This window comes from Vicia villosa, linkage group LG1, assembly GCF_029867415.1.
Source record: "Vicia villosa cultivar HV-30 ecotype Madison, WI linkage group LG1, Vvil1.0, whole genome shotgun sequence".
NCBI classification, from domain to species: Eukaryota; Viridiplantae; Streptophyta; class Magnoliopsida; order Fabales; family Fabaceae; genus Vicia; species Vicia villosa.
The window spans coordinates 85,820,657-85,846,907 of record NC_081180.1 but is presented as its reverse complement, the minus strand read 5'-3'; the positions used below and the strand labels follow the sequence as shown (position 1 = coordinate 85,846,907).

The window sequence follows — 26,251 nt, the reverse complement described above, 5'->3', positions numbered from 1 at the left end:
TGGAAAATGAAGAGGAAGGTAGTCAAGCAATATATCTTTAATCAACATGTTGCTAAGCATATGCACATTCCTGATGTTGTCAGTCTTGTTCAGCATCAAAATGTTCATCCCCTTTTGGAATGTGCCACACCGTACTGTGAGAATACTGTTAGGGCTTTCTATGCAGGGTTCACAAGAGAGGAAGGTTGTAATTTTCGATTTAAGATGGGGTCGAGATCCCATATTGTTGACAAACGAGCCTGGATAAGTATCTTTGGTCTTACACTCTTGGGAGATGAAGTCCGTATAGAAGACGGTGACATTCCAGCCAACTATGATCATGTCGCCTACATGAAATCTATTCTCAAAGACCCTGCCGTCTTTGACAAGACAAATGAATCCATCACAGCCGGTCACCTAAAAAGAGATCCTAGGTTCCTCAACTGGATTATCTCAAGAGTCATTCAACCACGAGCAGGCGGATTCTCAAGAATTGAACGAAATGAGGTTGTGTTAATGTACCTGATTCAAAACAGGACGCGTGTGCACTGGCCACACTTTCTAACTGCCAAGTTTCAAGAGGTACAGCAGAAGACTACTGCTCTATGTTATGGCTCGATCATTCAAACAATCGTGAACTATTTCGGCATGAAACTCGATGGTTTGTCCTACATTCACATGAAACAGAATCAAGACTTCTCCCAAACAACCTTAACCCTCATGGGATACCATTGGGATCCAAATAAGAAAATCTACTATCTCATTCAAAAGGGAACCGGAAAAATCATCTACAACTATGATGATCCTATGGAATTTGGTCACATTGCAGGAAATGAAGAAGAAGGAAATGATCAAGAAATAGCAAATGATGAGGATCACACCATGGAAGATGTAGCTCATGACACGGATCCAAATTGGCAATATGTCCCTCCTTAAGAGGAAGAAATTCCTTGGGGATACACGGCTCCACCTCCGCCGGATCAGTCCAACATCATCTCCATGCTTGAAAATATGCAACTCCAACAACAACAGCACTTCGACACACAACAGCTCCAATTCCAACAAATGCAACAGCTCCAACAAGATCGCTATGACGAACAACAACGACAATATCAATCGTTGTACAGCTTGGTTCAAGACCACAAAAGCGATTTTGAGACTTTTGCCTCCAACTCGACTCTAAGACAGAATCAGTTTGAGGAAACGGCATTGCATCGTCATGCCAACATAAGCCAAAGCTTCAACACCCTCAATCTATCTGTGCTTGATTTGTTGGAACAAGTTGAAGAGGATCGTCCTCATACATTTCAAAGAGGAAGAGGAATAAGGGGCAGGCGTTAGGATGCATTCTCCATCATATCATCATATTGTTGCATTTCATTTCATTATCATTATGTTATATTCTTACATATTGTCGTATTGTGCCTTGTTTGTTAATCTCCTGGATTATCATGTATGTTAAAGTGTACCTTTAAAGAGAATTCTGGTCGACCTACTTCCCTAACAGGTCGACCTAACTGGGAGCAAATATCATTCAAAGCTAATGCACCTCTGCTAGGTCGACCTAAGCACTACAAGAGGTCGACCTAATTGATCAAAAACACCAAAATCTCTGGTTTTCTCTGCTCCAACTGATAAGCTCTCATATATATTGTCCAAGGTTCATTATTGCTTCTCAACACCAACAACTGAAAGATACACAAAGGCTTCTCATCTTCGTTCTTCATCATCTCCAACACAATTACACATAATCATTCTTGTGTTGAGGGTTAGTGATCGAGTTCGATAACGTCCATGGAACGGAATTGAAGATTCCTAGTGGGTGAAGATTTGTGGGGTTTTTGGTGAATAAAATCTGAGGGTTTTGTCCTCCAAGATAGGTGAATTTTGGGGGTTTTTATCAAGAAGCTTCATCAAGGATCCAGCTGAGTGTGAAGATTGAAGAACAAGTGTTCGAGCAATTTAAGACACTGCAGAAAGGGATCAAAGTGAAGCTCTTGGAAGACCTTAATCTGACTCAAGATTAAGGGGGAAGAAGATTCAAAGGATCGACAAATTTGGTTTATTGTTTATCGCTTTGTTATCTTCTTTGTATAAACTGCTTTCAACATTAATGGAAGATTTCCCAATTTCAGTTTGGAATTGGGGGCAGACGTAGTCGTAGCGAGGACGATCGACGAATTGCCTAAACAAATATCGTGTTCTTGTCGCTTTTATCTTTTCATTTACGTTCTGTTCATATTTGGTTATAATTGCAAATTGATCAACGATTCAAGTGTTAAAATTGTGAATTAAGAACCTGTATAAACATCACAATTCATCACACATTGAATCACTATCAATTTGATCATTATCACCAAGTGTTTGTGTTTTTGCTTCTTTCACTATTACTGCATTGCAAACATCGTTCATCATATAAGAAGTTAATCAATTTTCATTAGAGCGACATATTGATTCTATAGGGTATTCTCTTATCGTTTATCTCAAGCTATTTAGTGGTTTTAACACATATACAATCGTTTCAATAGTGGTTCGGAATAGACGCAGGTCGATTCAGAACCGCTTTCGCTTAAAGTTCAATTAACTCCGAAAAAACTTTGTGAGATCTATTCACCCCCCCTCTAGATCCTTAGGCCAGCGTCTAACACAGGAGTTTTGACTTTACTTTGACCACAGTTGACTTTTAAGTTAACCCAGTCGACTGTTGATTTTTTGAACAATTGAGGGGTCAATCTTTTGAATTAAGACCTGAAACTTATCATGGAGATAATGTGAGACATCATGGACCATATGGAATGCCTTGGAGCTATTGATTCATTGATTTTTCTTCAGAACAACAAAATCCTAATTCTCTGATCTTTGCTTAGGAGAGTATGTCTTGGAGCTTTGTATCTTGATTTGACTCTTGGATAGGAGAAATAGTATGGGCAAATTTTGGGGTATGACAGTATCCTTGAGCGAAATCGGATCCTCTTTCTAAGGCGTGGATTTAGGTAACGCATGAGCTAGTCGTTTACCGGGCACGCGGCTCTCTCGTGGTCGGTTATCTTTTGGTGTTTGCCCGGAACGGGCCGGGGGAGGCTGTCATGCGCGTGTCCATGGTGCCTTGAGCCGAAGGGTGGATTGGCCCAATAACGGTGATTGGGCCGGTCCAGAACATTAACCATTAGGTTTCTCTTTGTTCACATTCACTTCACATGTTTCACTTTTGTCTTTTTCTCTCTAATGCTTTCACTTTTTTGTCTTTTTCTCTTCAATGCTTTCACTTTCATTTTAATTTTTTCTCCCTCAATTTTCTTTTTTCCTTTTCATTTTTCTAAAAATAAATAAATTAATAAATTGAATCTTTTTTAATGGAACTATGAGGAACACCTAAAAATTTACTCAACCGAAAATATAATTATTTTATAATTATTAAAAATTATTCATAATTATTAAAAAAAATTATTTTGAACTATCAAAAATTTTACTTTACCGACTGGTCACTATCAGAAAAATACTTTTTTATTTTAATTAACAATTGACTTTATTTGAGACACAATATTCTTATTTTCAAATATTAAATTTTTTTATTTTTTTCACGGGGCATTATCACCAAAATACCTATTTTATTTTAATTAACAATTGTCTTTATTTGATCTACGAAATTCTTAATTTCAAATGTCAAAATTTCTATTTTTATTACGGGGCATTATCAACATGATACCTATTTTATTTTAAATAACAATTATATAAATACACAAGTGAATAATAATTCATTATATATCCATTGCTACATAAAATCATTATTTAGTTTTGTTATGATTTTTACAATATCTATCTCAAAATTATATTACATCTTACTCATTAAAACTTGGTATTTTTGTTTAATGTTATGTGACACAACAAGTTAGATTTAAGTAATTAAACATGTATAAATATTACTTTGCACCTATTAAAGTGATACTAGACACAATCAGTTAAATCTAAAAAAAATAAGCAGTTAAACATACATAAATATTACTCTTAATTTGCAGTATAATTTTGTACTATTAAATAAATTTTACCCGTGCGCCGCACGGATCCGCACGGGTATATTATTAGTCTCAAAATAAATAAATTTAAATAAGTTAATGCGAGAGCTAGAGTTATCTCAACCTATCTCAGGGAAAATAGCCTATACTACTACTACTACTACTACTACTACTACGGAGGAGCCCAGTTTACCCGAACCGGTTCAAAACCGGCCCAAATGGCCCAGAGATAGCACCAACAGCAACCACCCGGATCTGACTCGACACGTTCGCTACCGCGGAAATGGCGGCTCGTGCTCATGACGTGGCTGCTCTCACCATCAAAGGAAACTCAGCCATCCTCAAGTTCCCTGAACTCGCAGATTCGATGCCTCGACCAGAGTCAAAATCTCCTCGGGATGTCCAAGCCGCCGCCGTGAAAGCCGCTGCCATGGAAGTTCCCGATCAACAAACAAGATCTCAATCACATACATCCTCTTCTTCTTCATCTTCCTCCTCTTCGCTGTCGCAATCTCCGTCGTCATCGTTGGCGGATTCTTCTTCCGAAGAATCGTCAACACCTGACGAACTCGGTGAGATTGTGGAACTACCAGCATTGGGAACGAGTTTTGAATTACCCGACCCAGTTAATATGGTGTTTTCCGACTGGTTGATGAATGGCCTTATTATTCACACAGTTGGGATCAGATTTCAATGCATCAAGACAACTCTGAAAGTATAAGTATCGTTTTGAGGGTTCATTGTGGCAGCATTAATCTTAATTACCAAATTACTCTATGGTTTTTAGTTTTAATTTTGTTTTATACTTTTTTTCTTTCTTTTTTGTCTTTTTTTGAGTTATATATTTTATTTTATTTTATTTTAAATTTTATGTGTAACTTGTAAGGGTCCTTTTGCAATTTTTTACTTTAAGGGCTAAATACATTTCTTGTCTCTTAGTTTATTGTTTAGGGTTTGTTGTAATATTTGCTGCTGCATGCAGGAATATATAATTTTGGATTTTAATTTGCTATTGTGTTTTTGATGTAATAATGGAAATAAAATGCAAATATACATGTAGAAAATGTTTGTTTGTTTATTTTATTTTATATTTATTATTATTAGTTCTTTTGATTGACAAGCATAAATAAAATTTTTTTTTTAAGCAAAAGGGATTCATTAAATAGCACTAGGGGTGCTACAATCCAAGAATCAACAAGAATACAAAAGGAGAACACCTCCCCTCAAAACTATCAACAAAGCACTAGCCTAGGATCAAAACACCACTCTTCTCAAGTACCATTAACATCCCCTTTGTAGAAGACAACCAACCAATCCCAAGAGATCAATTTGATCAAACTCAAACCATCAAAGGAAGACAAAACAAAATTATTGAAAATGATATCATATAATAAAATTCTCTATTGTACAAGTGTTTTGATTTTTTTACAGCTAAACGTGGTTCGGTTTGATTTGTAATTAATATTTTACAAATCAAATTAAATAAATCAAACGATATTATGTTATGATATTATATTATCATATTCTACATATGACATTTATTTTAATTTAGATACCAACAAAAATATAAAACATTATTTATTTCTAAGTACTATAATTTTCATCCGAAATAAAATTACTATATATTTATTTATTTTTTATTTTTTATTTTTTGACGTTGATATGGATAAAATAAAAATAAAAATATAATTTTTAATCCTTTTATATATAGTCCTTTAAACATAAGATAAAAGAGTCGGATGGAATTCATATTTAAGCATTAAATTATAAATTTATTTTGACAATGATAAATTTATTATATGATAATGTATGAATAATTAAACACAAAATTACATTGTCCTCTATATGTGTAGTTATGGCTTAATAAAATTCTTGTAAGAATTGAACAAACTCAAACCACATTAGTTTAGTTTGGTTTGATTCGATTTTGTTTCTAAAATACAACCGAACCAAATTAAACTGTATATTTTTTTTTTGCAATTCGGATAGATTTTTACTTCAAGATCGCTCAAATCGCACCGCGAATATCTATAAGTTGAACTATCTCACCCTACCCATTAAAAATAAATATTTTTGTTGTATATAAACATACAAAGTATTTGTTTTATATATTTTTTATAATATTAATTTTTATTATTCAGTAAGTATTTATTAGGTTAAATTGTAATTTTGATCTCTCGCAAAATCAATTTTTCTATTTTTTAAAAATAAATTTGGCCTCACTCACATCTATAGAGAAGGTAATTCTTGTGCCGATTTTTTGGCGAATTTTGCGCTCGGCATTAGTTCTACCATTTTTTTTTATTCCATCCCATTGGGAATTATGAATGATTTTGTAAAGAATATGTTAGGCATACCTTTCTTTAGATTTTCGTAATCTCGGAGGCTAACTTGTACCCTCTTTCGGTTTCTTTTGATATATATTATTACCTTATTTAAAAAAAAATAAAAAGGTTTCTTATTAAAAAAAAAAACAAATTTGGCCTCTCGTCTTTTGGTTTGATCCAAAAAACACTAGAGTGTTCGATTTTTCAATATGTGACACTTTTTTATCATGTGACATGAAACATATTAATTTTTTATTTGCCAAATCATTTTATAAGGAAATTAAAACAAATTATAATTTATATTAATATTTAAAATATTATTTTAATCAAATATTGTATTTTTTTTTACCGTGAATGTGGGCTCTTTCTTGCCCCAACTTCATCCATCATCTTTTTTATTCTCTAAATTAATGATGTTTCGTAGGAACATCAACAATATCTGTTTTCGTCCAGAATATCGATTAGGAAGTAAAAATATGAAGAAATTGTATATATCATAGAGAAAATTATACACTTGTTATATTTTTATTGAAAAATAGTAAAAATCACACCTACGAAATCGTATATAAATTTTTTTCTGTTTAAAATGAAGTTGTTATTTTAAAAAATAATTTTATATTTTATATTTCACTCACTCTTTTAAAATTTTCATTTTTAAAAATTTTTGTTTTTATTTATTTATTCATTTTAAACTAATTAAAACCTTAACTAATATCTGGCAATATTATCCTTGAAAGATAAAAAAATATAAAATAAAATAAAATAATAAATAATTATATACATATATAAAAAATAATAATCTTATCCAAAATTTAAAAAAAAATGTATTTCATATCCTTAATAATGTAAGGGCAGCTACTAGCTTTGATATGGTCAATGTCAAGGTTGTTTTGGTTAGATCGTGTTTCAAGTCCAAAAGAAAAGCAGTTCAATTTCAACACCTACATATCTATATTCTCTCTCTCTCTCTCTCTCTCTCTCTCTCTCTCTCACACAAGATTCTCATCAAACTCTACTTCCTCTTCCTCTTCACTCCTTTCCTTTTCCATTCCTCTTCCCATTCAGGTAACATCCTATCCAACTCACTTCTTTCCTTTTTTCTCTTTACTCTTACTACAACAATCGTTTACTTACATTTTTCAATCATGGGTTTCATTAAATCTTCATAAAGATTCAATCTTTATTGTTACTCTAACATAATCATGAGTTTCAACCATTTGGGGTTTTTACTTAGGAGGGTACAAAATAGGTTTCTGTTTCTTATTAATCATTGATCTGTTATTATGATTGATTTGTTATACTGTTTTTTAGTTGATTTTTGTAGTAGAATCGGTTCTTAATTTGATTTGCATGGTAGTTAAGTATAAAAGTTGTAACCTTTTTGTGTATTGTTAACATGGTTTTGTTGAACATTGCTTACTTGAATTGGAAAAGGCCCACAAACCTGAGAAAGAGTGTGTCTGTTACTGCATTTTTGTACAAATTTCCTCTTTTTTAAGTAAACTGTTCTTGTTTAGAGTTTGTAGTTCTTAATCCTTTTGATTCATTTCTTTATTGAGGTCAGTTAGTGCTCTTGTTAGTGTTTTCTATATACAATGTTTAAGGTTTAAATAACAGGCCCGCGTAAAGGCTTTAGGGATTTCGGTTGGTACAAATATTGCAGCACTACACTGATTGTGGTCGTCACAGTGTGATATAACCACAGTTTGTTCTCTATCGTAAAAACGGTAAATAACGGTATTGGTATCAGCACCATCTGATACCATTTTGTCGCGGCTGGACTTATTTTTAAACCTTTATATGTCCTACATGTTAGTGAGTTGGAAATAAGATAGAACATTATGATATGATATCATTTGATCCATGTAGTCTATGATGCTGTTGTTGTTGTTGATAAGTATTTGGAAATTTAGTCGCGAATTGTTATCGATGATTGTAGATTTTTGAGATTCTTAGTATTGCGTTTCCTAACTGAAGCAGGTGGGTTAATCTTGTGATTTGGAGTAGACGAGTTGGTTTTTCTTACTAAGTTAATCATGATAAAAAGGTTTCCGAGTGGTAGGAATCAAAGATCCAAAGGTGTTAAGATAAAGCATGTTCTGCAAGTTATTCTGCTGCTTGGTGTGTGCTTCTGGTTGATCTACCAGGTTAAGCACAATCACGACAAGAAGAAGGACTTCGATAAGAATGATTCAACACTATCATCGGTTAGAACTGAGACGGATAAGGTTGTGAAACACGGTAGGAAGGACCTGAAACCAGTTAAGGATGAAGTAGATCACAGCGGAAAGCTCGAAGAGGAAGAGGATGAACCTATAGTAGAGGTTGCGGAAGAGAAACCCAAAGAAGAAGGGAACAAACACGAAACTGAAGAAAGTGAAGACAGCGAGCATGAAGGGAGAGAAGAACAAGATGAAGAAGAAAATAAGCATGGAACAGATGAAGGGAGAGAAGAACAAGATGAAGAAGAAAATAAGCATGGAACAAAAGAACAGGAGGAAGGTGAAAATAAAACCGAAGAGATCGAAGATGAAGGAGGAGATGTTGAGGTAGATGAAAATGATCATGAGAAATCAGATGTTGATAATGATCAAGATGACGATGATGCAGATGAGTTGAAAGACAAAGTAGAAGATAGTGATGAGACGGAGAATGAAGAGAAGGAGGATGAAGAAAAAGGGAGTTCAGTTGAAAACGATGAGAATCACGAAGCTCGGGAGGAACATTACAAGGGCGATGATGCGTCTAGTGCTGTGGCTCATGACACTCAGACAACTAGCACTGAAACTGAACCGATTAATTTGACTCAGGCTGGTCTAAGCGTACAAATGAATATTGAACAACCAGACAACGCGACAACTTATCATTCCGATGAGAATAACATGAATCAAAATGATTCTGAATTGAAGGATAGAGAAGTTGAAGTGGCAGATGTAATTTCTTCTAATGTGACTGCTGGTAAAGAGACTGGAAATAACAGTTCGTCTACTGAAACGGCCGAAACAAACACTGTTAGCCACTTGGATGTAGGAAGTAATCTGACAGCAGTGATTACTGAATCAAGCAATAACTCAACAGGCGCTGGTGATGACACGGCAAATTCATCCGAACAAATTAAAACAGTTATCGTATCCGAGTCTGATAATGCTCAAAATGCGACGGCAAATACAACAGTTGCTGGAGATATAAAGCAAACAGAGGGGTTAGAGCAAACTGGCAACAAAACTTCTGAAGGAGACCTGCCTGATAATGCTGCAACAGTCTCTGTTAAACCGGATAATGGTGATGCTGCTCTGCAAGAATCTCCCACTCTAGGGGATAGTGCATTAGAGAAAACGATGGATTCCTTAGCTTCAAATGAAACTGAAACCATTTTTGGTAATTCGAATAATAATGCGACCTCTGATACCATCGAAAGTGACAAGTCCACAGGTATCACTGAAACTAGTGAAGCAAACAAAACACAGAATATTGACGCCTCCGTGGATGAAAAGTCAGACTCTTCCTCTGCCAATGAAATTCTAGACGCAGTTATACACGACGCAATTGATTCTTCTGATACTCAGAACACACACGAGGATATGGCAACGGCTCGAACTGATCTTGATACGTTGCCGGATATTCAAAACGAAGGAAACGAAGGTGATGAAAATTCTGCAGAGTGAACTTAGAGAGGATGATGATTGGGTTATAGAAACTTTTGCTTGATTCAAAAATGTATCAAGAGAAGATGTTCAAAGGTACATAAGGTGTATGATTGTGTCTGGGTCTGGATATGTATAATTTATTTGTAGCTTTCACTTTCCACTTTCTGTGATACTATTGCTTCTTTTATTTTTATGCTAGCTACTTATTCTTTCGTTGAAATGTGATACATATAGTTGGTAATAATGTGGAGTAAGAGTTAAGAACTGAGAATATGTTAATGTGACATGTTAAAGAATCAATCTACCATGAAACATGACACATACCTCCAATAATAAACGTTACGTGAACCTAGCTGTAGTAATAGCAAAACGATCGGTGTTAATAGTTGTCCAATCTATTTTCAGTTTCAGTGGGCCACTAATAACAGCTTTGTGATTTTCTGTCTGAACGTAAATGAGGCTAGAATTAGAAGGAGAATTGTACCTGACACCCATCCCTTTCAATTTGACCCAATTTCACCTGGCATCCCCATATTTGGAAATTTGTTTTTGTATTCTGTTACCTTCTCCCTCTCCCAAGTCTTTGCAGAAATGTCAAAAGTGTCTCTTAATTTTTAAAATACATTTTCGAATTAACAAATTTTTTTTTTTGTTAAAATTTAATTTTGAGATGTATCTCTGAATTTTTTTGAGGTTAATTTGGATATATATCTCTAAAAATAAAAAAAAGAAGAGCAAAAACACAAACCATAAAAAACATAAGCCTGGATATGTGCCTGTGGGTTTTGCAACTCATAAAAAGCATCATCATTATTTTCCTTAACCACACGGTATTGAATCGAACACAACATCCGCACAAAAACATTATCCTACACAAAAAAAAAACATAAATAAAACCAAATCAAATAGTGTCTTAGAGAACAAGAAATGAAAAATTCAGGATACTAGTTGCCTTGGTTTTGGTTTCGGTTTCGATTTTTACATCGAGGGAAGCAATACGGGTAGAGAGAATAATGACGAGACATTCACTAGCGAGGGGGTTAAAAAACTAGAAACCAGGTTGAGCCAATAATTGCAAACGACGCCATTGTTCAACAACACAAACACTAGACTATTCGGCACAACCACAAAATAAACAAAACGTATTCCCTATGAAGAATTTTCTTTGGTCGATTGAGAAGAAACTTCAGGTGTATTTTCGAAGATACATCTCCGAATTAACCTTAGAAATATTCGGACATGTATCTTTGAACTAAATTTTGGCAAAAATGAAATTTAGTGTGGTTGGAGATGCATCTCCGAAGAAATTAAGAGTGTTTTTGGATTTTCATAGGTGCGTCCCATACCATAAAGGTGGAAAAATAAATTCTCCAATGGATAACCGGATTTTTCAGATAAATCTGAAACATTCGATAGAGTTATTTTATTGATTTGTTTTTAAAAAGTTCTTAGATTACCGGTTTTTTTTAAAACCTTTTATAATTATTGGATTTTTTCCCATAGCATTGAAGGATTATGATTGCACCGACAATTTTATCTGGTCCATATCGATTCCAAACTTCTTAGATTATTGGTTTTTAAAAACTTTTTTGAAGGATTGTGATTGCACCGACAATTTTATCTAGTCCATATTGATTCTTAGCTGTCATGAAATCTGATTTCATATCTTTCTCATTGTTATTTCTTGTATATATAGAGGTTACAGGGCTATACAAGTAACTACACTATATAATTACATTTAATGATAACAAATCAATTTCTGAAACATTCGATAGAGTTATTTTATTGATTTGTTTTTAAAAAGTTCTTAGATTACCGGTTTTTTTAAAACCTTTTATAATTATTGGATTTTTTCCCATAGCATTGAAGGATTATGATTGCACCGACAATTTTATCTGGTCCATATCGATTCCAAACTTCTTAGATTATCGGTTTTTAAAAACTTTTTTGAAGGATTGTGATTGCACCGACAATTTTATCTAGTCAATAATTATTCTTAACTGTCATGAAATCTGATTTCATATCTTTCTCATTGTTATTTCTTGTATATATAGAGGTTACAGGGCTATACAAGTAATTACACTATATAATTACATTTAATGATAACAAATCAATTTCTGATTTGTTTCCCTTATTTTATGAACAAACCCTTATTCTAGAAACAAATCCTTATTCGCACCCCCCTCAAATTGATGTTGCTGGTCAATAAACATAAATTTGCTAACAAGAAATTGATGACGTGGACGCGAAACAGCCTTAGTAAGAATATCTGCAACCTGCAACTGAGTACTAACATGAGAAAGTGATATTAGTCGCTCATCATATGCGTCATGGATTGAGTGACAATCAACTTTGATATGTTTGGTACGTTCATAAAAAACAAGATTCACAACGATTTGGGTGGCATTTGTATTGTCAGCATAAAGTGAAGTTAGCTTTATTTGAGGAAATCCAAGTTCAGCCAAAGGACCACGAAGCCAAATTATTTTAGAACAAGCAGCAGACATGACACGATACTTAGATTCAGTAGAAGACTTAGAGACTCTCGCTTATTTCTTACTTTTCCATGAGATCAAGGAAGAGTCAAGAAACATGCACCAACCAGTGACAGATTGTTGAGTATCGAGACACCCTGCCCAATCAGCATCACTATAAGCACTCAATTTAGGAGCATCTCCAATAGGAAAGAATAAACCACGATGAAAGCTTCCCTTCAAGTAACGAATTATGCGACGGACTACTATCAAGTGAAGGTGGCGAGGAGAGTGTATGAATTGACTTACTTATTGAACAACAAAAGATATGTCAGGGCGAGTAATAGTCAAGTAATTAAGGATACCCACGAGTTGACGATACAAATAGGGATCGGGCAAGAGATCACCATCATCACGATGATATTTAACATTAACCTCAAGAGGAGTATCCACTAGATTAGCCGATTGGAGACCAGCCATAGAATTCAAATCTGTGACATACTTATTGTTAGGAGTGAATTAATGGTAATTTCATGTGTTAAATTAACTACCTTTTGAGCTAGAAGTGAATAGATCTTGTGAATTTTACGGATTTTATAGTTAGAATTGAACTTTCGAGGTTTGATGTTAATTGTAGAACAACTTGCGTTACTTTGGGTGATATTTGTGTAGATATTGAAGTTAAGAAGCAAAGACGAAGGAACACGCAAGCGTAGAAGCTCTGAAGAAGTGGAATCACAAAGAATTGATTTAAAGCAAGTGGCGAGCCGCGCCAAAGCAGAGGCGAGGCGCGCGAAACCCTCTGTCTTGGGTTCGCGCCGCGCCAGCCCGTGTCGCGCCGCGGTGACGACGTTATAAAGAAAAAGGCTATAAATACAAGCCCTAACCCTCATAAACGAGGACTTTTTGATAACTTTTAGAGGAGAGACTTTTGTGAGCGAAATTCAGAGAGCAATCCTAATCCAGAGCAACAAACAACATCCGACGGAGAATTTAACATCAATTGAAGACATTCCCTTGATGAAGATGAATTCATCCATGAAAACTTGTTTGTTCTTCATGTCTATGGAGAGCTAAATCATTCTTGTTGAGTTTAAGGTAGTAGTTAACCTATGAATATACAATACCGTTGATTAATTCTTATGAACAATTGTTTGAATTTATTATCAATAAGAAACCTTGTTTTTATCTTAAATCATTGTGGAGTCTTTGATCGAAAGAAAGGATTCTAATTTTGCCCTAGGTTACTACAGTGATTCAATCCCAATTTGCAGAGATGGATTTGTGATTGGGTTTTCATAATTATCGTTCTTAATTACTATTATCGATATTGATATTTGGAGAGATCGAATCTCATAACGGTAAAAGTTTATCTAATTTGATTTGCAGACATGGAATCATATTTGAGGATAAGTGAAGATAATGGTTCAAATGATTGTTCGAATAAGGATTAATTAATAAGTTGTATAGGAATAGGTTGATGAACCCTAGAACTCAACAAATTCATTCACCATTGTTAATCATCTTTAAGCTTTTTATCAGTCAATTATTATTCTGTTAGATGCAATTTGAGAATAAACAAACAAACTCAACTATTTTTCTAACTCAAAATAAACAACTATAGAACGGCAGTAATATTAAACCAATCTCTGTGGATACGATATATACCGAAAATATTTACCCACAAATACTTTCAACAAATTGGCGCCGTTGCCGGGGATTGGTGTCAATATTGCACGCATTGCAATAGTTTTTATTTTGAGTTTTTGTTACTATTTTATTGATTTGGTTGTTTCACTCGTTTGTTAGTTTGTGCAGAAATTCGTGTATGCGCAGTAAAGTCACCAGTGATCAACTTCTTTTTGATCCCGAGATCGAAAGGACCGCTAGGAGGTTAAACAGCGAAACACGAAGAAGAGCAAACATAGCAAGAGCAAGAGACAACGCAACCGCGACATCGTCACAACAACTTGAAACTATTGACGAGTCGCAAGAAGGACTCTTCTTTCACGAACTATTCACGGAAGAAGAACCGGAAGTTATTATACAACCTACTGTTGTCAACATGGCTGCTACTGGTTCATGTGCTAATAGGCCAAGACTCAACCCACAGTTCGCTAGAACTGCCGCCAACGGGCGGATTTCAGAATTGAAGACCGGTATCATACAGTTGGTTTGTGCAAGCCCTTTCGCCGGATTGGATCACGAAGATCCGTATACACATCTTACTAGATTCTATGAGTTAGTAGGTACAACTGGTGTAGCTCAAGCTGATGAAGAAGCACTGTTCAAGAGGTTGTTCCCACACTCTTTGTTATCTAAGGCAAAAGATTGGTATCTGGATCAACCCGAAACAGTGATGACTGATTGGAATACCTTAGAAGAAAAATTTCTGGAAAGGTTTTACTCTCAAAACCGATTCTTTGAAGCAAAAACAGCGATAGCAGTATTCTCTCAAGGTAGTAATGAATCATTGAATGAAGTGTGGGAAAGGTATAGAGCTATGTTGAGAAAATACAAAGGACACGGTTTTGCGGAAGTTGATCAAATCCACATGTTTCGTAACGGTCTCACAGCTACAAACAAGACACTCTTGGATGCCACAGCTGGTGGTTCACTTATGTCCAAGACACCTGCTGAAGCTACTCAGATAATCGAGCGAATGGCTCTGAATGATCGTCAAGGGAATCATGACCGAACTGTCAGAGAGAAGAAAGCCGGAATTCTGGAATTGAATAACAGTGATGCTCTGCTGGCCCAAAATAAGTTACTAACATCACAAGTGGAACTTTTGACACAACAAATGTCTAAATTACCACAACAACTCAAGGAGCTGAATGAAGTCTCTAATTCTTATCAAGTAGCGAAGTGTGAGTTATGCAAAGGAGAGCATCAGACAGGATTTTTCCCGCCAGTGTTGGAAGAAGAAGTAAATTACATGAACAACAATCAAGGACAGAGACAGAATCAATATCAGAATCCTCCTTATCAACAAGGATATCCGCCAAGGAATAACAATCAAGGTTATCAACAAAGGTCACAGAATCAAGGATATCAACAACAAGCCTTTCAACCTTACACTCAACCGTCGCCACAACAACAAGGAGGACAATCTAAGTTGGAAGAGACCATGAATCAGTTCATACAAATGTCAATGAAAAATAACAAGAATCAAGAGGCAGCTATAAAAAGTTTGGAAACTCAAGTGGGCCAACTGGCTAAACAACTTGCAGCTAATCAATCAAATGCAACATTCTCAGCCAGCACGCAAGATAATCCAAAAGAGCATTGCAAAGCGGTGGTGACAAGGACTGGGAAAAAAGGAAGCAATAATGAAGTTGAAAGGAATGTAGTTGAAGATAATACGGAAGAGGAAGCTGGAAAACATGATGGAGAAGATGAAGAATATGAAATTATTAATAATAATGCTGAAGAAGAGAATGTGAATAAAGAAGTTAAAAAGAAAGAAAAGCTGAAAAGAAAAAGCAGTAGAGAGAAGATGGCAAGCAACGTGATACCAAGTCAACATTTGCCATATCCTCATGCTCCATCAAAGAAGGACCACGCCAGGCAATATGCAAGGTTTATGGAGATTTTTAAACAACTACAAATTAATATTCCATTCTCCGAAGCAATTGCTCAAATGCCAAAATATGCGAAATTCATGAAAGATATTTTGACAAAGAAGAAAAGACCGGAAGAAGAAGTTGTCATACTTGATGCACAATGTAGTGCTATAATATCACGCCTTCCTCAAAAGGCAAGAGATCCTGGAAGAGTCACATTGCCGGTTACAATTGGCAATCAAAATATTGGGAATGGATTGATCGATTTAGGATCAAGCATCAATTTAATTCCTCTGTCAATAGTGAAGCGGTTGGGAAATATTGAGATGAAGTCAACAAGAATGACTTTATAATTAGCAGATAAGTCAACCACTCTTCCGTATGGAGTTGCACAAGACATGTTAGTAAAAGTAGACAAATTTTTGTTTCCGGTAGATTTCATGGTGATTGACATGGAAGAAGATAGGGAGTCACCTATCATCCTTGGAAGACCATTCATGAAAACAGCCCGGATGATGATCGATATTGATGATGGTATAATGAAGTTAAGGGTTCAAGATGAAGAGGTATGTTTTAATCTCTTCGATGCCATGAAGCAACCAAAAGACAAGAATGACTGTTTTCGCATGGATGTTACTGAAGAGAGTGTAGTGGAAGTGACAAACCAAATTCATCTATTTAGCCCTTTAGAGAGATCTCTTGTTGAATCTTTCAATGTACTTACTCAAGAAGAAGAAAAAGAAATTGAGTTGTTTTTAAAGGAATTAGAGAAAGGTGGCGACACGGTCACAAAGGAGGAAAAGATAGAAGATTTGGAGTTAAAAAAGGGAGTTAAAGAGTCAAAGACAGAATTAAAGCTACTCCCATCTCATTTGAAGTATGTCTTTCTAGATGAAGAGGGAAATAAACCTGTCGTTATCAGTTCTAAGTTGACTCCAAACGAAGAGGCACGACTCATTCAAATTCTCCAAAAGAACAAAGCTGCAATTGGATGGGTATTGGCGGATCTGAAAGGAATAAGTCCTGCCTATTGCATGCACAAGATTATGTTAGAAGAAGAATTCAAACCGGTAGCTCAACCGCAAAGAAGACTAAATCCAGCAATGAAAGAGGTAGTAAGGAAAGAGGTGATCAAACTTCTAGAAGCAGGTATGATTTACCCAATTTCTGATAGTGCATGGGTGAGTCCAGTACATGTTGTACCAAAGAAGGGAGGCATGACGGTAATCCGTAATGACAAGAATGAACTCATACCAACAAGAACAATAACCGGGTGGAGGATGTGCATCGACTATCGTAGACTCAACAAAGCTACGAGGAAAGATCATTTTCCCCTACCGTTCATGGATCAAATGCTTGAGAGGTTATCGGGGCAGAATTACTATTGCTTTTTAGATGGGTATTCCGGGTACAATCAGATTGTGGTGAACCCAGAAGATCATGAGAAGACAGCTTTTACATGTCCATTTGGAATTTTCGCGTATAGACGTATGCCATTTGGATTATGTAATGCTCCAGCTACTTTCCAACGGTGCATGCAAGCCATATTCTCAGACCTCATTGAAAAAAGTATTGAAGTATTCATGGATGACTTCTCCGTATTTGGAAAAACTTTTGATATGTTCTTGAATAATTTGGATGTGGCACTTGGAAGATGTATTGAAACCAATTTGATATTAAATTGGGAGAAATGCCATTTCATGGTGACTGAAGGAATTGTACTCGGACACAAAGAATCTTCCAGAGGACTTGAAGTGGACCCGGCCAAGGTGGAGGTAATCTCAAAACTCCCACCTCCAATAAATGTAAAAGGAGTAAGAAGTTTTTTAGGTCACGCTGGATTCTATAGAAGATTTGTGAAAGATTTTTCAAAGATTGCCAAGCCGTTGAGTAATTTACTCAACCAAGGTACCTGTTTTAATTTTGATGAATCTTGTGTTCAAGCTTTCAATGACCTAAAAGACCGGCTGGCCACGACACCTGTGATCGTAGCGCCCGATTGGACAAACCCCTTTGAACTAATGTGTGATGCTAGCGATTATGCCATCGGTGCAGTATTAGGCCAACGAAAAGGAAAGATATTTCATGTTATACACTATGCAAGTAAGGTGCTAAATGATGCTCAAGTCAACTATGCCACCACAGAAAAAGAATTGTTAGCCATAGTGTATGCCCTTGAAAAGTTTAGATCCTATCTCATTGGGTCAAAAGTGGTAATCCACACAGACCATGTGGCCATTAAATATCTGCTTACTAAACCGGATTCGAAGCAAAGGCTCATTCGTTGGGTTCTTCTTTTGCAAGAATTTGACATAGAAATCCGGGATAAAAAAGGTACAGAAAATGTGGTAGCAGATCATTTATCCCGTTTGGTCAATGTAAACGTCACCAACCAAGAAGCTGAAATAAATGATGAGTTCCCGGATGAGCAACTTTTTCAACTCCAAATAAGACCTTGGCTCGCCGATCTTGCTAATTATAAAGCAACCGGTATCATACCAGAAAACTTTGATTGGAACAAGAAGAAAAAGTTGGTAGCCGATGCAAAATACTATGTATGGGATGACCCATATTTGTTCAAGATAGGTAAGGATGGCATTTTAAGAAGATGTGTTACTGAAGAAGAAGCACAACAAATTTTGTGGCACTGTCATAATGCACCTAGTGGTGGGAATTTCAACGGATGGAGGACGTCAACAAAAGTTCTCCAAGCCGGATTTTTCTGGCCTACTATTTTCAAAGACGCCCACCATCATGCAAAGAATTGTGACAAATGTCAAAGAGTTGGAGGGATAAGTAAACGTGATGAGATGCCGCTTCAAACCATTATTGAAGTAGAAGTTTTTGATTGTTGGGGCATAGATTTCATGGGGCCTTTTCTTCCATCTTTTGCTAATGAATATATTCTAGTTGCATTGGATTATGTTTCCAAGTGGGTAGAAGCCATCGCTACACCAAAAGCGGATGCCAAAACGGTGCTAAAATTTTTAAATCGAAACATATTCACACATTTTGGGATGCCTAGAGTGATTATAAGCGATGGTGGATCTCACTTTGTTAATGACCAGGTAGCTAAAGTGCTGGACAAGTATCATATCAACCATAAGATAGCATCACCAAATCACCCCCAAACCAACGGGCAAGCAGAGATCTCAAACAGAGCAATCAAGAATATTTTAGAGAAGACTGTATCAGAATCCCGAAAAGACTGGTCGGTAAGAATTGATGATGCCTTGTGGGCCTATAGGACAACATACAAAGCACCGACTGGTGCATCTCCATTTCAAATGGTTTATGGTAAAGCATGCCACCTCCCTGTTGAGGTGGAACACAAAGCATTATGGGCCTTACGATTCTTCAATAGAGATGATAGCTTGGCTTATAAGAAAAGGAAGAATCAAATCCATGAGCTTGAGGAATTCAGGTACCTAGCATATGAATCTAATAAGATGTACAAAGAAAATATGAAAAGGTATCACGACAAGAGAATCAAGAAGAAAGAGTTTAAAGTGGGAGACCTTGTTCTACTATTCAACTCTAGACTCAAGCTTTTCCCAGGGAAACTAAAGTCTAAATGGTCAGGACCGTTCTTAATCAAGGAAGTCAAATCATATAATGCTATTACTATTGAGGATAGTAAGACTAAAGAAAGCTGGACCGTTAATGGAGAACGGTTAAAGAACTACCTTGGGGGAGAATTTGATAGAGAAGTGTGCACAATCTCACTTTTGAGCACATAAGAGAAAGATCTCAACCGTCGAGCCCTGCGACGTTAAACGAAGCGCTTGTTGGGAGGCAACCCAACGGAGTAAGTTCTTTTGTTTTTCCTCTATTATTTTTATGTATCATCCTATCTTCGCAAATAAGTTTTGATTCTCAAAACCGCTCTGTGAGTACAATAGGCGTGCTGCGAGGCCAAACAGAGAGTTTGGCGCGCCGCGTGGGCAAAGATGCGCGCCGCGAAGCCAAACAGAGAGTTTGGCGCGCCTCGGGTGTAACTAGGCGAGGCGCGGCCGTTTGAAATTCAGCACTAAAGAATTTGCTGCACCTAAGGGGAGAAATCTCCCGTCCCGGGAAAGCTAAGGCACATATTATGGTTGGCTGGAATCCAATCCTTGTCCAGTAAGTGGGGGGTGCAGGTGTTGAAACCAATAACCCAGCACAAGAGAAAGCGGATGAGATTGATTCTATGTTTGCTAACGGATATGATGATATTGTTTGCTTATTGTTGATCTTGTTTTTACAAATTATTTTATTTTATTTATGTTGTTCCCAATTTAGAGTGAGTATTCCTGACAACGCAAAGAAAATCTCGAGCAAAGTACCAACAATGGAGCAACATGTATGAAAGTGGTAGTGAGTGAATGTTCAAAAATTTCAGTTTTCACTTTCTTTTTCAATAAGTAACAAGTCAGGTATGAATTTTCAAACTCAAACTTCTATTGTGTGCATGAAACGTAGGTTGTTAGTAAATACTTTGCAGAAGTTCTTTATGGTACACTATTTCTGTTGGATCGGCTTAGCCTTAACCATTGTGAGGAAAGCTTTCCATTGTTTACTATATGCAGGAGACCATCGATTATGTTGACTTGTTTGTATCATGCTAAACCATTTTGTCGCATCGTTTGTGGAAATCTGTGGAAGTGATTTAGGCATTTGTTTGAATCTGAGAGTTCTTTGAGCCGACTCCATCTTAAAAATTATTTTCTTCTGTGAGAGTGTGATCCTTTGCTAACCATTCTTTGAGCCTGAGATTAAGGTAAATTTGATCATATGCACTAAGGAAAAACCTGGTGAGTTTTGATCTCAATAAAAAGTTTTGTTTTAGACCATCAACCATAAAATTTGGTGATGTGTTTTCTCTTTGACCTTCATAGAAAGTAGGGGAGCATTCATATAATCTAAATAGAGGTTGATCTCCAAGTTGGGGAGAGTCATGATCAAAAGAAGAGTAAGTCTATAGGTGGTAATTTGCAAAGAACCTAAGTAGAGTGGAGCGGAATTTCTCGTACCATGCTCTGGGTGCTTGTTTCAAACCATATAAGGAGCGTTTAAGCTTGCAAACACCCTTGGATGAAGTGAACAAACCTTGAGGTGGTGTCATATAAATATCTTCAATCAGGTAACCATGAAGAAAAGCATTCTTCACATCCATTTGATGAAGAGACCATCCATTAGAAGCAGCTATAGATATTACAGTCCGAATAGTTGTCATTTTGACAACAACTGCAAATGTCTCATCTTAATCAATTCCATATTCTTGCTTGTTTCCTAAGGCAACCAAGCGAGCCTTGAAACGGTTGAGGGATCCATCAAAATTCAATTTCACAGAATACACCCATTTGCAGCCAATGGGTTTGACATTAGGAGAACAAGAGACAATATCCCATGTGAAATTCTCCTGAAGAGCCTGAAGTTCCTAATTCATTGCTTTTATCCAATGCACATCTTTAACAGCCTGCGAGTAGCAAGTAGGAATAGATATACTAGAAAGTGTGGCAATCAGAGATGTATTTGAGGAATCATACTTGTCTGGTGAATATCTATCTGGTGCTCGAGATTTTCGAACAGAACATCATGGTTCAACCAATATATTATTAGGTGGTGGTTCAACGTCGGGAAAGGGTGTGGGGACCTGCTGTTTGTCTTTTTTGACATATACATGACCTGGTTTATAAAGTTCTATAGACTAAGGCATAATATAAAACTTAGGAAGAGTAACAATATCATGCATTACAGGAGAAACACATGGAAACATAAACTGATTATCAAAAAATGTCACATTTCTAGAAATGCGAAAACAATGATTAGTGACATCATAACACATAAAGCCCTTATGGGAATGACTATACCCCATAAAGGCACATTGACCAGACTGCACTCCAAGCTTATGCCTTTCAAATGGAGGTAAGTGAATAAAAGACACACACCCAAAAGTATGTAAAACACTATAATGAAGACGAAAGAAAGGAGAATCAAGATCAATAACCATAGAGTGAAGGAGATTGATCAAGAAGACAGCCGTGGAAAGAGCCTCCACCCAAAATCGGGATGGTACAGAAGCTTGGAGAAGTAAGGTGCGTCTTACATCAAGCAAATGACAATTCTTACGTTCTGCCATGCTATTTTGTTGAGGGGTATTGGGACAAGACCGTTGAGACAAGATGCCTTTTTGTTGTAGGTGTAACACCCTTCTAAACCCCCGCGAAAATTAAAATAAAAATCAGAGTAAACATAAAGCAAGGGTGCCACAATTAATAGAAATAATGAAAACCATAAGTCGTTCGTCATGCTTTATTAGGAACGATTCACAAAATTATCGAAATACATCATCGACACAGCGGAATTTCATTCAACGGTATCGTAAGACATCACCAAAACATAAACCAAACGATACATAATCCAAAACAATAAAATAGAGTATCATAAGTAACTCTTAAGTCTATCGTTCCCCAGTGTTACAAATCATAGCATGACTCGACACGGACTACGGACTAGCCTATGAGCTATCCTCACCAAAACAAGATGCCGCTACTCCTTAATATGAAAATATCAACATGTAAGGGTGAGTCTCATTCGAAATTAATAAGTATTATACAGTCATAAGTTATAAAACATCATAGCATTATCATTCACCCAATCTACACATGTATTCAGATTTTATAACAACGGATCCCACACAAAAATCAAACACATCACCAAGTATAATGCACAACCATTTGATCATACTATATTATCATGCACATGAACGACTAACACTATGCATGTGGTACCATACATGGGCTAAACCCATCCAACTGATCTTTCCTCATCTAGATACAGTCCAACCGGCACAAATTCCACACAATGGGAATTATGCCCACCATTTGATCCACAACATCACCGGGATCCATCACTAAAATGCATATGAATGAATGTACACATATGTCATACTTATAACATCACCGATCCGATGCTTCACATCGTCTCATTACAACTCACCGCCTCATCACCAATAAGCATGCACATGTATTAACAATCATTCAGTTATATCACATATAATCATTTCAAAACAACACCCAAATCAAAATGAAATCCAAGTGGCTACACCACCTCAACAACACATTGTTACATTCACACATATATGTACACAATGCATTAGTCCATTCCTTAAATTAAATCAACATTTAAAATAAAATAGGGCCACTGCTCATTTCATCAATTCATCACATAAAGCTTTAAATTAGCTTCGCAACGCTCAAAACGGCGCTCAAAACGGATGTACAGTTTGAAAGTTATGCCCCTCAGAAAATTTGTCAAAAATTGGATGTTATGCGTCGACGCAAACCCCCTTCAGGTCGACGCATTGGATTTCCTGTCCCCCTTGGGTATGCGCACGCTGACCCTATAGGTCGACGCATGCTGTCACCCAGGTTGACGCAAACTGATACTTAGGTCGACTCATCTGACGCTTAGGTCGACGCATTCTTCGTAGATGTAGAATTTTTCTGCGATTTTAACATATTTCTTCTCCCAATTTCATCCAAATCGCACCAAAACAGTCTCATACCAAAAACATCATCAGATAACATATTATAATACAAATATAACACGTTTTAGAAGTCATTTAACACCAAACCATTCATCAAATTCATCAATTGCATCAATTCAACATTAACAACCTAAATCCCCAAAAACCCCAAAAACCAAAACATGCAATCGAACCAAATAACAATCCTAACCAGTTCACTACCCCTGATTATATAATAATCACTAACCTGAAGAGTCCCCCCTTACCTCTTGAGTCGAAACTTCGAAGGTCCTCTTCTTCCTCTTCTTCTCCTTTTTACGTATCTTCTCTGTTTCTTAGACTTGCTTTTTTGCTTCTAACTTCCTTCTTTTCCAATTTCCCTTATTTTATGAAAAATAGAAAATGTCTCAATAAGGCTTACATAGTTAACACCTCCCTTTTGCTAACCACTACACTAAGCCCAATTGTTTATTTCTACCATATTTCTCAATAATTTACCAAAATGCCCATTAATCCAATTAAATAATTTAAAATCTAATTAAATTAAATAATGGAAAATATGGGGTGTTACAACTCTCCCCCACTAAAAGAGTTTTCGTCCTCGAAAACATACCTCAAACGAAGAGTTCAGGATAGGAGTCCTTCATTTGACTCTCTAGTTCCCAAGTAACATCCCCACCCGCTGCTCCTCCCCAAGCCACTCGGACTAATGCTATTTCCTTGCCATGCAATTGCTTTAACTTCCGATCCTCAATCCTCATAGGCAAGGCTTCAACTGTCAAATTATCTTTCACTTGCACATCGTCCACTTGGATTACACGGGACGGATCCGCAATGTATTTCCTCAATTGAGACACATGGAATACGTCATGTAAGTTCGCAAGTGTCGGTGGTAAAGCAATACGATAGGCCACCTCTCCTACTCTTTCCGTAATCTGAAACGGACCAATAAAACGCGGAGTCAACTTCCTTGACTTTAGTGCTCGACCAACACCCGTCGTAGGAGTCACTCTCAGAAACACATGATCTCCCTCTTGAAATTCAAGTGTCCTTCGTCTCTTATCATGATAGCTTTTCTAACGACTCTGAGAAGATTTCATCTTCTCCTGAATCATCCTAATCTTTTCTGTCGTCTCTTGAACAATCTTTAGCCCAATTAGTGCACTTTCACCAGATTCATACCAACACAATGGTGTCCTACACCTCCTACCATACAAAGCTTCAAACGGGGCCATACCAATACTCGAATGGTAACTATTGTTGTATGTGAATTCAATTAACGGAAAGTAATTATCCCACGCACCACCTTTTTCCAGTACACAGGCACGCAATAGATCTTCCAATGATTGAATCGTCCTTTCAGTTTGACCATCAGTCTGCGGATGATAAGCAGAACTCAACCTCAACTTAGTACCCAAGGCCTTCTGCAAACCTTCCCAGAATCTAGATGTAAACCTCGGATCTCTATCTGACACGATACTCGAAGGAATACCATGTAGACTCACTATTTTCTCAATATACAACTGAGCCAACTTCTCCATAGGATAATCCATTCTCATCGGTATGAAGTGAGCAGACTTCGTCAGTCTATCTACGATAACCCAAATGGCTTCACAGTTCCTAGTTGTTCTCGGAAAACCAGAAACAAAGTCCATCGATATGCTATCCCACTTCCATTAAGGAATAAACAAAGGTTGCATAGCTCCATACGGCTTCTGATGTTCGATCTTTGACTTCTGGCAAGTCAAACAAGAATAAAGAAATTCAGCTATTTCCTTTTTCATTCCAGGCCACCAGAATAATTTCTTCAAGTCATGATACATCTTGGTAGCACCAGGATGAATACTCAATCCACTCCGGTGTCCTTCTTCAAGAATATTCTTTCGAAGCTCGGTAACGTCAGGAACACAGACACGGTCTCCAAACCTCATTATGCCATTCTCGTCTATTCTGAATTCACCTCCTTTACCCTGATTAATTAAAGTCAACCTGTCCACCATCTCAACATCAGTTTTCTGACCTGCTCTAATTTCTTCAAGAATTCCACTGGTCAGCTTTAGCATACCCAATTTAATGCTATTAGGAGTACCTTCACATACTAAACTCAAATCTCGAAATTGCTCAATCAAATCCAATTCTCGCACCATCACCATAGACATATGTAAGGACTTCATACTCAAAGTATCAGCAACCACGTCTGCCTTACCAGGGTGGTAGTTCAAACCAAAATCATAGTCTTTAAGGAATTCTAGCCACCTTCTCTACCTCATATTAAGTTCTTTCTGATCGAAGAGGTACTTCAAGCTCTTATGATCACTAAACACTTCAAACCTTGAACCATACAGATCATACCTCCACAGTTTCAACACAAATACCACAGCTGCCAACTCTAAGTCGTGAGTCAGGTAATTCTTCTCATGCATTTTGAGTTGCCTCGACGCATAAGCGACTACCTGTTGATTTTGCATCAATACAACACCTAATCCCATTAACGAAGCATCACAATACACTACAAAAGATTCCTTCGGATTCGGCAAAATCAGAATGGGAGCACTAGTCAACCTCTTCTTCAACTCTTGAAATCCTTCTTCGCACTTTGAGTCCCAAATAAACGCTTGCCCCTTTCTAGTCAATTTCGTCAACGGTAAATCTAACTTCAAAAATCCTTCTATAAACTTTCGATAGTAACCTGCAAGACCCAGAAAGCTACGAATTTCGGAAACAGACTTCGGAGC

The 26,251-nt window shown here is 36.6% G+C and overlaps 3 protein-coding genes and 1 pseudogene across 4 annotated transcripts; all 4 read left to right on the top strand.

Annotated features, from left to right (window-relative positions):
* The first annotated feature begins 204 nt into the window (after nucleotides 1–204).
* LOC131648348 (dehydration-responsive element-binding protein 3-like) lies at nucleotides 205–4,713 on the top strand (annotated as a pseudogene).
* A 2,503-nt stretch (nucleotides 4,714–7,216) lies between these two features.
* LOC131643418 (uncharacterized) lies at nucleotides 7,217–10,186 on the top strand. 2 transcript variants are annotated; one of them, XM_058913632.1, is made up of 2 exons: nucleotides 7,217–7,384; nucleotides 8,297–10,186. In XM_058913632.1, the coding sequence occupies exon 2, from the start codon at nucleotides 8,356–8,358 to the stop codon at nucleotides 9,982–9,984; it is 1,629 nt and encodes a 542-aa protein (XP_058769615.1). In that variant the 5' UTR covers nucleotides 7,217–7,384; nucleotides 8,297–8,355; the 3' UTR covers nucleotides 9,985–10,186. The 2 variants fall into 2 exon arrangements, with proteins under 2 accessions (XP_058769615.1, XP_058769614.1); XM_058913631.1 differs by having other exon boundaries at nucleotides 7,218–7,384; nucleotides 8,300–10,186.
* Nucleotides 10,187–15,570: 5,384 nt separating this feature from the next.
* Nucleotides 15,571–16,359, top strand: LOC131648338 (uncharacterized). The gene is made up of 2 exons (XM_058918100.1): nucleotides 15,571–16,022; nucleotides 16,173–16,359. The coding sequence occupies exons 1-2, from the start codon at nucleotides 15,571–15,573 to the stop codon at nucleotides 16,357–16,359; spliced, it is 639 nt and encodes a 212-aa protein (XP_058774083.1).
* Nucleotides 16,360–16,446: 87 nt separating this feature from the next.
* On the top strand, nucleotides 16,447–19,746 carry LOC131648329 (uncharacterized). The gene is made up of 4 exons (XM_058918092.1): nucleotides 16,447–16,722; nucleotides 17,425–18,219; nucleotides 18,589–18,938; nucleotides 19,032–19,746. Exons 1-4 carry the CDS (start codon nucleotides 16,447–16,449, stop codon nucleotides 19,744–19,746), a joined length of 2,136 nt encoding a protein of 711 aa, XP_058774075.1.
* The last annotated feature ends 6,505 nt before the right edge of the window (nucleotides 19,747–26,251 follow it).

Coding starts and splice junctions, on each gene's coding strand:
- LOC131643418 (XM_058913632.1), top strand. CDS start 8,356: ATGATAAAAAGGTTTCCGAGTGGTAGGAATCAAAGATCCAAAGGTGTT.
- LOC131648338 (XM_058918100.1), top strand. CDS start 15,571: ATGAATCAGTTCATACAAATGTCAATGAAAAATAACAAGAATCAAGAG. Junction 16,023..16,172: donor CACGCCAGGCAATATGCAAG/GTTTATGGAGAT, acceptor TGCACAATGTAG/TGCTATAATATCACGCCTTC.
- LOC131648329 (XM_058918092.1), top strand. CDS start 16,447: ATGGTGATTGACATGGAAGAAGATAGGGAGTCACCTATCATCCTTGGA. Junction 16,723..17,424: donor CTCTTGTTGAATCTTTCAAT/GTACTTACTCAA, acceptor GGGTACAATCAG/ATTGTGGTGAACCCAGAAGA. Junction 18,220..18,588: donor ATCTCATTGGGTCAAAAGTG/GTAATCCACACA, acceptor TATTTGTTCAAG/ATAGGTAAGGATGGCATTTT.